The 12,011-nt window shown below is 49.9% G+C and overlaps 1 protein-coding gene across 1 annotated transcript; it reads right to left on the bottom strand.

Annotated features, from left to right (window-relative positions):
- Positions 1-813: 813 nt before the first annotated feature.
- Positions 814-1,737, bottom strand: LOC136147419 (myeloid-associated differentiation marker-like). The gene has a single exon (XM_065906814.1). The coding sequence runs from the start codon at positions 1,735-1,737 to the stop codon at positions 814-816; it is 924 nt and encodes a 307-aa protein (XP_065762886.1).
- Positions 1,738-12,011: the final 10,274 nt, after the last annotated feature.

The raw sequence follows: 12,011 nt of genomic DNA, 5'->3' as shown, positions 1-12,011 counted from the left end.
CTGGAGATCTTCACCAGCTCCGTTTTTGATTCCCCAGAGATTTGTTGGAGGTGGAAGTCATCCCAGATTCCTTTAAGATGCCCTCAAGGCAGCCAGTGTTCAGTACACTAGGAAAAATTCTGGAGCCAATCTCAGGTGGGGCGGAGAACCAACTCGGGCCCAGGAATCCAGGGTCTCTGCTTCAAGACTCCTGCTCAGTGGAAATTACCAAAGGCCAGAGGTTCTTTTTGTTTGTTTGTTTTTAGTTGAAGGGGAAGGGCACTATAAATCGCCCTCCACAGGGAGAAAGGGGATACAATCCCTCATTACCCACTCCACTCCCAAACCCACACACACACACACACACCCCAACTAAGACACTCTCAGGGGGACAGAGTTGCTTTGGCAACGAGGCCCCTCCGGAGGCCAGGGTGTGAACAGCTGCACAGAGGGCTGTGTGCTGTGGAGTCAGCGCCTTAGGAGGTGGGAGGGGGCAGTGGGCAGAGAAGGAAGGAGTCTCAGGTCCCGATGGATCAGAAGAAGGAAAATGGGGAGAGGTGGTCAGGACACAGGAGAAGAAAAAACAAAGACACCCAGAAAAGAGTTAAAAAAAAAAAACCACACAAAATGTAGAATAGATGAGAGCAGCAAGAGAAAGAGGCAAAATAGTGTGGCCACCAAACAAAACAGGAAGGAGACAGAGCAGAAGGAGACAAGGAAAGAGAAAAGAGAAAGAGAGATGAGTGGGGAAGGATGTGAGGAGGGAGAGAGAGCCAGGAAGAGGGCATCAGAGGACATCAGAGCTCAGTGAGGATACCTCCCGTGAGCAGAGGATCAGGAGTCCCTGAGCTGGTCCTCAGTCCCTACAGAGACCTGGCGGGCCCAGTACCCCAGGTCGGCCACGTAAACCAGCAGGTTGATGGCTGTCAGGACGGCCACAGCCAATCGCTGGTCCCAGGTGCACATGTCGTAGGTGAGCTCGTCCCTGCAGTCCCCATCACTGGACCTCTGGGGCTGCCCACCGAACTCCTTGTTGAACTGGTAGAGTGGCCAGAGGACCAGAGCGCTGATGTAGAGAAGGACAGAGAGCATCGTGATCACAGCCTCGACAGGCAGTCTGTGCTCCCATTCACCCAGGTTCAACAGGGCAGTCACTGCTGCCAGGATGAAGCAGATGGAGTACACGGCCACGCACCACTCCAGGGCTGGCTGGTGCAGATACAGGGAGGTGTTGCTGAGAAAGGCGAAGATGACACCGGCCATGAAGGTCTCCAGCACCTTCAGCAGGCCTGGCACAGTGAGCACATAGCAGGTGGTATTCATGATCTTGTAGCCATTCCACGTGCAGGCCACTTCCATGGCATACAGCACAGATGCGATGCAAGAGGATGCAGTGGCGGCGATGGCCCGGTCTCGGTGTGGACCATAAGGCAAGAACTGGATGTAAGTGACGGAGTAGATGATGGAAACCGAGAGGCAGACGAGGGCTGAGTAGCAGGCATAGGTGACAGGGAAGTTGTTCCAAAAGAAAGGAAAGCAGGACTGGACCTTACATAACTCAGTGATGGAGGTGATGAGGGTCACAGTGAAACAGAAGCCCCAGATGCACAGGGACCAGTTACCTATGGCCCCCTTTCCAATGCCCATGTCAGTCACCAGGGAGAAAGCTACGCAGGTGGAGAAGAGCTGTGGCAGGTGAAGGCAGCAGCGCACGACACACAAGGCCCACTTTTCTGGGGATGTCGACCGGGTGGACATGGTGTTGTGATGGTCAGGCAGGTCACAGTCACCAGTATGGCAGTGGTCTTCACTGGGAACCTACCAGATCCAGCTCTGAAGGCTGAATAAGTCGGATGCCTGGAAAAGGCTGCAGAGCCTGCAGTGACTAAGGCTCAGGATCCGTGGGGTTGGAACCAATGGCTCAGACCCTCGGGTAACAGCACAGCCTCTCCAGAATGATTCTCCCCACCCATCACCCTTGACCTTGTCAGGAGACTTGTCTTATCCCGAACCTCACAGCCATGTTTGGTCTGGCCCAAACTACAAACACTTTTTTATCTCTTTGTGCTGTGTGCTACTATTTATGGACAAACAGGGTAGGATGGCCACTATCTGCAACCACAACCCTTCCAGGCTCTGAAAATAGGAAAATAATTTTTAGAAGTTCCTTTGATTACAAAACTTGACATGAACAGACATGAGGCAATTTATGGTCTCTTTAATTCACTTACTGTGAATATTCAAAAGTGCAGTTGCATATTTAGTTGTTTATGCAACTAAAGACTACTGTGTTTGATAACAAGGTGCTTTCAGAGCCCAGTGGGTTGTGATGTCATGTAGAATAGATGCACTGTGTCACCTGTCTGAAGGTGAAAAATTCTGAATTCTGGAGCATATCTGACCCAACGGTTTCAGAAAAATGTTTGTGGATTGTACTGCTGATCCCATTTTACTGATGAGAAAACTAAAGCTGGGAGAATCAAGTGCCTTCCCTAAGGTGGCATGACTGGGAAGTGGAAACACCATATGAAACTACCAAAGTCGTGGGTGTGAACCCTTGGCTCTACAAACCTTAGGCCCTGCTGATGCTTCCGTGGTCCATGGGTGGGAGCCCAGGATCAAGCTCAGGTCTCTGGGACCCAGGACACCCCTCAAGGCCACAGTTTCCTTCCACAGCAACCTGAAGACACATGTCCCGGCCTCTCCTCCCTGCAGAATCACCAGAAGGAGCTGCCATCTGAGGGGATACAGCGTTACCTGGAGGAGGGCAGCTTCAGGGGTGAATGGGGAGGAGCCATGGGGTGAGGGCAAGGCCGTGGGGACAAGATGACATGGGAAGTAGTGACTGTTCTGAATTCCCTCCCACCAGTGAGGATTTTCTTGGCCTGGGAGACTGCTTAGCAGCTTCCAAGCTGGGAAGAAAGGATTAGAAATGAACAAGGATGCTGTGTCTGATGCTGATGGGGAGAGTTTCAGGGCATCCCAGGGATGGGATGGGGAGTGACGGATGATCAGCCCCCTTTAAGGGTAGGAGCTGAAAGGGGAGGCACCTGCTGGACCCTCAAGAAGGGACATGTTGAGGATGCATCTGGGGCGGGGGGCGGGGACAGAGTGGAGATGTGCAGACCAAGAGGGGGATTCCAGGGTCCCAATGGCCCTGAGGCAGCCCAGTAGGTGTCTTCTGACCCAGAAGGGATATAGGCAAGGAGCCAACCTGAAACAGGGTTTCAGGGCTGTGATAGGGACACATGGCCAGAGTGGCAGAGACCCTGGAGACCACGGAATTGCCCAGGTCACCTGCCCAAGGCAGTCCTGCCAGCCAGGGCTGCAGTCCTGCTCACACAGGGGCTCCTCCAGGGTCCAGTGTGTGTGGGGGGAGTGAGGCCCCTCCCAGCCCGCCCCCTCCTCAGGGACAGCTGCCCTGTTTTCAAGGGACTATTTGCTGAGAGGCCCCCAGGGCTGAAGGGCCAGCACCCTGAGCCCCAGCCAGCTTCCTGCCATCAGGGGCCTGGTCACATTTGCTGATAAACCCTGGGGCAAGCTGAGGCTGGAAAGAGAGACAGAGCAAACCTGAGAACCGCCCTGGACTCCCAGAGCTCCTTCAGCTCCAATAGCCAGTGGAACCCTGTCCTCACACAGCATCTTGCTTTTCTACCTGCCCCCAACAGGTGGAGCTGGTCCCCTCCAGGGGCTCCACTTCTGGAAACTCATTTTGATTTCCTAGGGCAACTGCAGTAAGTTAGCACAAGTTTGGAGGCTTAGCACAACAGAATTGTATTTTCTCGCAGCTCTGGAGGTCAGAAATTTGAAATCAAGATTAGCAGAGCTTTGCTGTCTCTGATCTTCCAGGGGAGGGTCCATCCTTGCCTCCTTTAGCTTCTGGAGGCCCCTTTGCTTTTGGTGCATCTCCGTCTCCACTTCCACGTGCTCATCTTCTCTCAACCCTGTGTGTGTAAACCTCTCTGTCCTTTCTCTTATAAAGACGCCAGTGGTGCTGCAGGAGCAGCAGACAGGGCCCACTGTGGATGGACCTGAACTCCAGAGACATAGGTTGGATCTTAGCTGTAAGTGATGAGGCCTCACTGACATTCTGTAAGGAAGGGCTGATCCGTCAGAGGCCCATTCTGGAATTAAAACTCTGGCTGTAGGAGAAAAACTGAATCAAGTCCATCAAGAAGCTGGGCGGCCAGTGTGGAGGCTGATTCTACAGTACACATATGGATGATGGGCCTTGAGGAAAGACACTGCAGAGGTGGAGAGCAGGGGCAGATTTATGAAATATTTGGGAGCAAACATTCAACTGGTCTTGGTGAGGGGAGGGACCACGATTACTGACACTTGATGCCCCCAGGGACAGCTGTAACCTCACCTCTCCCTCCTGCTCCATTAGTATCTCAGGCTCCATCCCAGGTGCTCCCAGCGCCCAGCCCCTCCCCTGGGCACCACACACTGCGTGCTCTGGGAAGGGAGGCCAAGAAAGGGGGAACGATCCAGAGCTCAGGGAGGTGGCCTGGTCTCCTGCCTCTGCGTCTCCTTGAGGACCCTCCCGGTACACGTGCTCATCTCTCACCTGCACCTGAGGCCCAGCTCATGTGCTTTTAGAGGGAGGAAATTTATTAAGAAATGGATCTGTCCCCACAATTCACCTGAGTCCGGAAACCTTGTCTGGAGTGATGGTCCTCCTGTGGCTCTGTCTCTCTCCTTCTGTCTGTCCCTTCCCCTCCTCCTCTTCTCCCACTGTCTGAGTGTCTCAGGTCCACTTAGACCACCTCTTCTCTATGCACCTTCTAGTCCTCATCCAGACCAATAGCTTTAAGATTTCACTCAGTCAACAAATGATGTTGTGTACCAAGTGTGTGCCATGTACTGTTCTAGGCACTGCACAGAGAGTAAAGAACCAGTAATTCTATCTTCATGGAACTTACACTGTAGTACAGGAGATGGAGAGTGTGCAAACCAATACATATTAGGTCATTGGGTGATGAATGCCATGATAAAGGGAAAAGAGGTGAAGAGAGAGTTATTGGAGTTGGGGGGTGGGCAAAACTGCTCTTTTATTAATAGGTCGGTAGAGGTCAGGATGCTCTATGGATGTGACACTTAAGAAGATACTGAATGAAGTGAACTGAATGAAGTGAATGAAGTGAACATATGATGACAACTCCCCAATTCCTGCCTCTGCAGCTGATCTCTATTAAGACCCAGAATTATGCCCAACTGATTTCTGATCTTTCCCTCTGGATGTCTCAGGACACCTCACATTCACCAAGTCCAATCCCACCACTTGAACACCCCACCCCTCACACACACTGATCCTTCTTCATCTTTCCCATCTCAGTCGATGGTACCACAGATGCTCTTCACAAAATACTCATGAACCCACCCACTCTTCTTCTTCTCTAGACTAGCCACCTGGTCCAGATGCATCCATCCCCTTACCCAGATGCCTGCCATAAGCTTCTATTTTCATTCTTTTCTTCAATGTCTGCTTTGGAGTAATTGTGATGCAAATTAAAACTAAGTGGAGTAAATTCAAACTAAGATTGCTTGAAAGCTTCTGTTTGCTCCCTTAGTATGAAACACAAATTCCAAAAGATCAAGCCAAAGCCCTGTGAGCTCAGACCCTTTTCTACCTCTCCTGCCTCCTCACCTCCCTCCCTCCAGCCACTGAGAACTTCTCCCAGTTCCTCTTGGCCATCCCAGGACCCTTCCCCTGACATGTCTACACACCCTCCACCCTGAACTGAGACCAGAGCGCAGTCTGGCACACGGTAGTACTATGTTCAGTCAATGCTACTTAAGCCTTAGAGATTCCTGCACCCAGACCAGGTAAGGTCAATGCATACATGCATTTGTGGATGAAAAATGGGTCAGTAGTCAACCTAAAAAAGAAATGGAAATTTTATTGAAGCCAACTTGAGGATTATAATTGGGGAGACAGTCTCTCAGGAAGCTCTGAAAACTATACTAAGGAAGGGGGGAGGACAGTGTGTATATGACTTGGGGAAAGGGGGACATGCAACCAGTATACAGCTTGGTAGAAGGTTACTTCACATATGAGGAAGAGATATCTTGGTTAATGTTTTTAGTGCTTTCTAAGTATGGGAAGATACAAGAAACTGGGTTCATTGAAAAATCTCCTTAAGTTGTTTAAGTATCTGAAGGTCAGTTCTGCCAGTTTTCCCAGAGCACAAAGTACCTAATCCTGACCTTTTCCATGACTTCCTTTCAGGGTGAACTGTAGGTCAGTGACTGCAGTGGCTAGGGACTTGGTGCTTATAGAACTGTGTGGTAGGCAACATTTTTTATCACACAATTCCTTCCACTTCCATCTTAATTTCAACCAAGATTTGGGAGGAATTTTGACCATGTTGTCCCCAGGCTTTAGGAGTGCTCATTCCCAGCTTGGACAGGGATAATTGATAAACCACTCAGTCTGCAAGTACTCATCTAGTCTTGGTAACAGTAGCCAAAATCCTTAGGGTCACATGTCCTACTAGTCTGTCAGCTCCAAGAAATATTTCTCTCTTCTTGTTTCTTCTCGTATCTAGGGTCACACTACTTCAATACAATCTGATAGAACTGTATATGAGGTCAAGTGTTTCAAGTCACCTGGTTGTCATCATTTTTGTCTAGGCTCAGTGTTACATTTGTTAATGCAAGAAACAATACTCTTGTAAAATGGCAGAATACAAGCAATATATTAATAGCTACTGATGTGAATAAGGTCATAAGTAGGCGGTGTTATAAAAGTTACATGGCTGGTGTAGAAGAACCAAACTGGTCTTGATGGCTCAGGTATCTCTGCTCTTAGGAGGGCTGGTTAACACATACTGCAGATGCACACTAGAGGGGATGGAGGAGGCCCAGATGGGCAGAGAAAAGTTTTATGCTGATATGCTTTTTGTCTTGCCTTAAAATATGAGTTTGTTTCATAAGATTCACCTCCTGGGAGCCCACCCCCATTCACCCCACCCATCCCTGGGTGAAGAACTCATGCTTCCTCCCAGTACAGGAGTGAGCAGCAGCAGTGGGGGTCCTTCCGTCCCCTCCCCCACAGCTCTGCTTGCCTCTGGCCCCTCTGGTCTTGGTGACACCAGGATGCTGGCCTCTGAGGCTTTATAGCTGAGAGCAGGAGAAGAACAAGGATTGTGGTGTCTTCCTGGCCATCGGTTACTATAAAGGTTCCTGGTCTCAATGCACATGTGAGCACAAACATGCAGGCACATACACAGGCAAACACACACACTGGGCATGCACGTGGGCACGCCCCCTTAAATACAGTTGTACGGGGTCTGGCCCTTTAAGAGCTAAGGGGACAGAAAGTCTAGTGTTGGGGGCACAACTGCTAGTTGCCTTGGGCAGGGCCATGCCCCCAGGTTCTCAGGAAAGGTGGGAGTAGGGAGACGCTGGGAAGGGCTCCCAGAGATGGGGGTTTGGGTGAGAATAAAAATCTGCTCAGTTTTTCTGAGTTCTAAGAAAATTTGAGGCAATTCGGGTATGTTGGTTTGTGCTTTTTTCTTTTATATTTGTGTTGAGGTTTAAAAAAGAACATTATAGATTTAGGAGAAAGGACAGGCTTCTCTCTATGAACAGCAGGATTTGATGGTATCCAGAAATCCCAGAGAATTAAAAAATATATATGCATATTTACATTTATTTAGATCATATGATGAGTGGGTCCCAAAGAAGCAGCAGCAGAAAGCAACTGGCACATAGAAACACACGTGTGTACAGCACACACTCAAGAAATGCAGGTTCTTCAACTATAGCAGCAGCAATACCCATCCACCCAACAAAAATCTGGAAAGAAACTTTCCATACAAAATATAGTCTTCCCGTAATTTTTGCCCTTGAGACAATAAAAAGGAAAAGAAAACATACCAGACTAACATCACCTTAAGGCTGACAAGGCCATGCTCTTCTCCCTGAAGAGGCAGAATGAGCTGTTTTATCACTGAGGCGGGAGGGCCACATCGCTGCCCCTCAACAACACTGCAGACAAGTGTCTTCAAGTCTCTGTGGTTCTTCTCAGCTCTTTTTTTTTGATTCCCCAGAGAGTAGCTGGGATGGACGGTATCAACACCTGGCTTCCTCTAAGATGGTCTCTAGGCAGCAGGTGTTTAGTGAGCCTGAAAAAATTCTGGAGCCAATCTCAGGTGGCTGAAGCACCTGACCTGGAGCAGCAGGTAGGGCCCAGGGACCCAGGGTCTCTGCTTCAAGACTCCTGCCACTGAAAATTATAGACCTCCAGAAATTTTAGTTTAAGTTAAAGGGCAGGTACCCTGTACACTCCCCTCCCTTGGGAGATAGGGGGCCGAATCACACAGAGGTCTGTGTGCTGTGGAGTTAGCACCTTAGGAGGTGGGAGGGGGTGGTGGGCAGAGAAGGAATGAGGATCAGAAGGTCCTGATGGATCAGATTTCTTCTGGTGGGGAAGATGGGGAGAGGGGATCAGGACACATGTTGTCACTATTGTTCAGTCACTAAGGCATGTCTGACTCTGTGACCGCATGAACTGCAGCACACTAGGCTTCCCTGTCCTTCATTCTCTCTCGAGGTTTGCTCAAACTCATGTCCATTGAGTCTATGATGCCATCCAACCATCTCATCCTCTGCCATGCCCTTCTCCTCTTGCTCTCAATCTTTCCCATCATCAGGGTCTTTTTTCAATGAGTCAGCTCTTCACATCAGGTGGCCAAAGTATTTGAGTTTCAGCTTCAGCCCTTCCAATGAATATTTAGGGTTTTTTTCCTTTAGGTGATGAGGGGAAAAAAAGGATGACTAGAAGAGGGGCAAAAAGCAGAAAATATACAAAAGATGAAAGTGGAAAGAGAAGGCAGCTAAAAAGGTAAACAAAGAGACAGAGCAGAAGGAGGGAAGGAAATGGAAAGGGAGGGAGATGAATGGGGAAGGATGTGAGAGGGAAGAGAGGGAACCAGGAAAAAAACATCAGAGCTCAGTGAAGAAACTGCAAGTGAGAAGATTAATCGGGAGCCCCGGGGCCCATCCTCAGTCCCTACAAAGCCTCTGAGGCCATGTACAGCAGGTCAGCCAAGTAAATTAGCAGGTTAATGGCTGTCAAGACAGCTACAGTCAAACATTCATCCCAGACGCACATAGAGCAGGTGAGGGTTTTTTTTTCCTCTTTTTTATCACGACAGCTCACATCACTGGACCACAGGGGCAGCCCACCCAACTTCTCACCAAAGGGGCCAAGTGAGCAGAGGACAGAGAGCTGGTAGAGAGGAGGATGGAGACATGGTCTCCCTCTACAGTAAAGGATAGTAGACAGGTATCCGTGTTTCATTGTCGTCTTCACGCCACAGGGCGGACATCATCCCCAAGTAGAACCAGACGGAGCACAAGATGGTTTGTTTCACCATGGCAGACGTGTACTGGAAATTGCTGTTGCAGTTGATAGTGGTGCTTAAAAATAAAGCCAAAATGACATACAGCAGGAAGATCACCAGTCTTTCGAGCTTGCCTGGATCAGAAGACAGAAAGCAGGATGTATCACCAGTCAGGGCACAGGTCCAGGTCACTTCGATGGCATAAAGCACAGAACTGATGAAGGAGCAGGCAGTGGCAGCGATGGCTTGGTTTCAGGTGTGGCTCTGAGGCAAGAACCGAACATAGTTGGTGGCGAAAATAATGGAGGCAAAGAGACAGAACTGGGTGAAATAGAAGGCATAGTGGCAGAGAAGATCATAGCAGGTCAAGGGGAAGTGAAGACCATGAAGACGGTGAGGGTCCCACTGAAGCAGATGCACCACAGAAACACAGACCAGTTAACTGTGCCCACACTCCGAGTGTCCATGCTGGCCACCAGCAAACAGGGCACGCAGGTGGAGAGCAGCTGCCCCAAGTGGAGGAAGAAGCCCACGGCGGTCCTGGAGCCCAGGCCTGAGGAGGTTCTCATGCTGACGGAGACGGTCAGGCGGGTCACTGGCACTGGTGTTGTAACCTTACTGGTTTTAAAACCAAAGAATTGTGAATAATTAAAAAACAGCTCCAGGTTTTGATGGACTGGTTCAGTTTCACTCTGCCTTTTTAGTTCTGTTTCTGTTTTTCCAAAAAGATACGACCACCAATCCTAACAATGTAAGGACCACACTCACAGTCTCACTCCAGCAAGATGGTTTCTGGTTCCTGGTTACTGTCAAGCCTTCCAAAAAAAAAAGAAGTGCATCACACCCTCAGCATGCAGCCTGCAGCCGTTTCTTTTGCCCCTCCGTGTAAGTTCCCCCGGCTGAGCCTTGCCATGTTGGGAGTTGATTCTTCTGAGCCATAAAAGACCTTCTCTCCTGGTGGCCGACTTCCTTAAGATAAGGCTACTTTTCTTCTACCCAACGCTTGTCTCTCTGTATTGGCTTCTTAAGCAACGAGCAGTCGAGACTAGCTGGGGGACAATGCTGTGCATCCAGGCAGCAGTCAGGTCCCCTAGGCTCGGCCCCTCCACCTCCTTCTGGGGCGAGGAGCCAGGTGAGGCTGAGAAGGTTGGGGAGGATCTATAGGTATTTTCAAGCAGAAGGAGAACTTGCTGGTTTCAGGAACTTGCCTGTCCCTCCCCACTCCTTGCTCACAGCCTGCTTTCACTTTTGTTGAGAGAAGGAAACTGGCCTCTGAAGGAGCAGCCGAGCTCTTGACCCAGTGAGTAGTGTGCACCCCGGGAGCCCCCCATTCCCACCCATTTGGGCATAATCTTTGCCCTTTGGGACTTTGGGATCAACTTGGACACTGCAGGAGTGGGACGTGGCTTGCTTGGGATTCTGTACGAGTCTCTCTGAGGGAGCATTGCTTTGTCTGAATTCCGTTCTGGGGGAGCAAGTGAAGTGCCTTCCAGAACTTCACAGGGAGGGATCTTGGCAGGTTGGCAAAAGCAGACTATGACCCTGTAACCAAGAAAAAAGTGGTTTTTTAAATTATAAGTCAGACTGGCCCATGTATGTTTTCAATTGTAAAGAACGGTGGCACCTGAATGTGTCTCTAAATTCCTTCACTATTTTGCAGTTAGAACTGACTTGACCATGATCTGGTAAGTGGGAGGAAATTCCATGTGCAGGCCTCCTTGTTTCTTATACTAAGGATTCTTCCAACAAGGGCCCTAAATTAATGATACAAGAGGCTGGGGCTGTCCCGGGGTCTTTCCCTGCACACCACCCCCCCCACCAGTCTCTGGAAAGAGGAGGAGTTCTAGTGTGGGAGCAGGGCAGAGCCTGAGTGTCCCCCAGCAGGAGGAAGAAAGGGGGTCTGAAGTAGTCTCTCCCTTTAAGACCCCACAAGGCACTGAGTTTACCTGGAGTGTGTCTCCTATCAGGGAGAGGCAGGGAGGGGATGGATTTTCACTAAGATGCCTCCCTACAGGAGGTTTGAGGACAGTCAATAGGCTGTTATTATTCTTATACCCTGTTTTCCACCTCAGACCTGCTAAACTGATCAACTGCCAACCTTCTACATGGAGATGATCCACAAAAATAGTGGAAATGTTCATTAGGATTTTTTTCAAACCATCACCCAATATGGGCTGATGCGCAGGTTTGGGTGATAATTTTTTGGAGGCCTTATGAGGGGTCATCTGTCCCTCCACACCCTCCCTGGGATGCCCTGAAAGATTCCACATCAGCATTAGACACAGCATCCCTGTTCATTTCCAACCCCTTCTTCCCTGGCTTGGAAGCTGCTAACCAGTTTCCCAGGCCAGGTAAATCCTCACTCAGGTAGGAGTACTCCTAGATTTTTCCAGACTCCCACTTGGAAGGCAGTTTTGGAGCTTAAGAGACAGATATTATGTTAATTTATTCTGTGGTTCCCCCATGACACTATACCTTGGAGTCATGCTGGGTTGGGGTCTCCCTTCCCAAAGGGAACAGTCACACGCTGAGGCAAGTTGGGGGAGGGGATTCACAACAGTCCTACTTTCCATGTCATCCTGTCCCTACGGCCTTGTTCTCACCCCATGCCTCCTCCCTGGTCACCCCTGGAGCTGCCCTCCTCCGGGTGGGGCTGTGGCCCTCAGATGGCAGCTCCTT

Source organism: Muntiacus reevesi, chromosome 15, assembly GCF_963930625.1.
Source record: "Muntiacus reevesi chromosome 15, mMunRee1.1, whole genome shotgun sequence".
NCBI classification, from domain to species: domain Eukaryota; kingdom Metazoa; phylum Chordata; class Mammalia; order Artiodactyla; family Cervidae; genus Muntiacus; species Muntiacus reevesi.
Note: the sequence above shows the minus strand (reverse complement) of the source record. Positions and strands in the feature narration are given on the sequence as shown.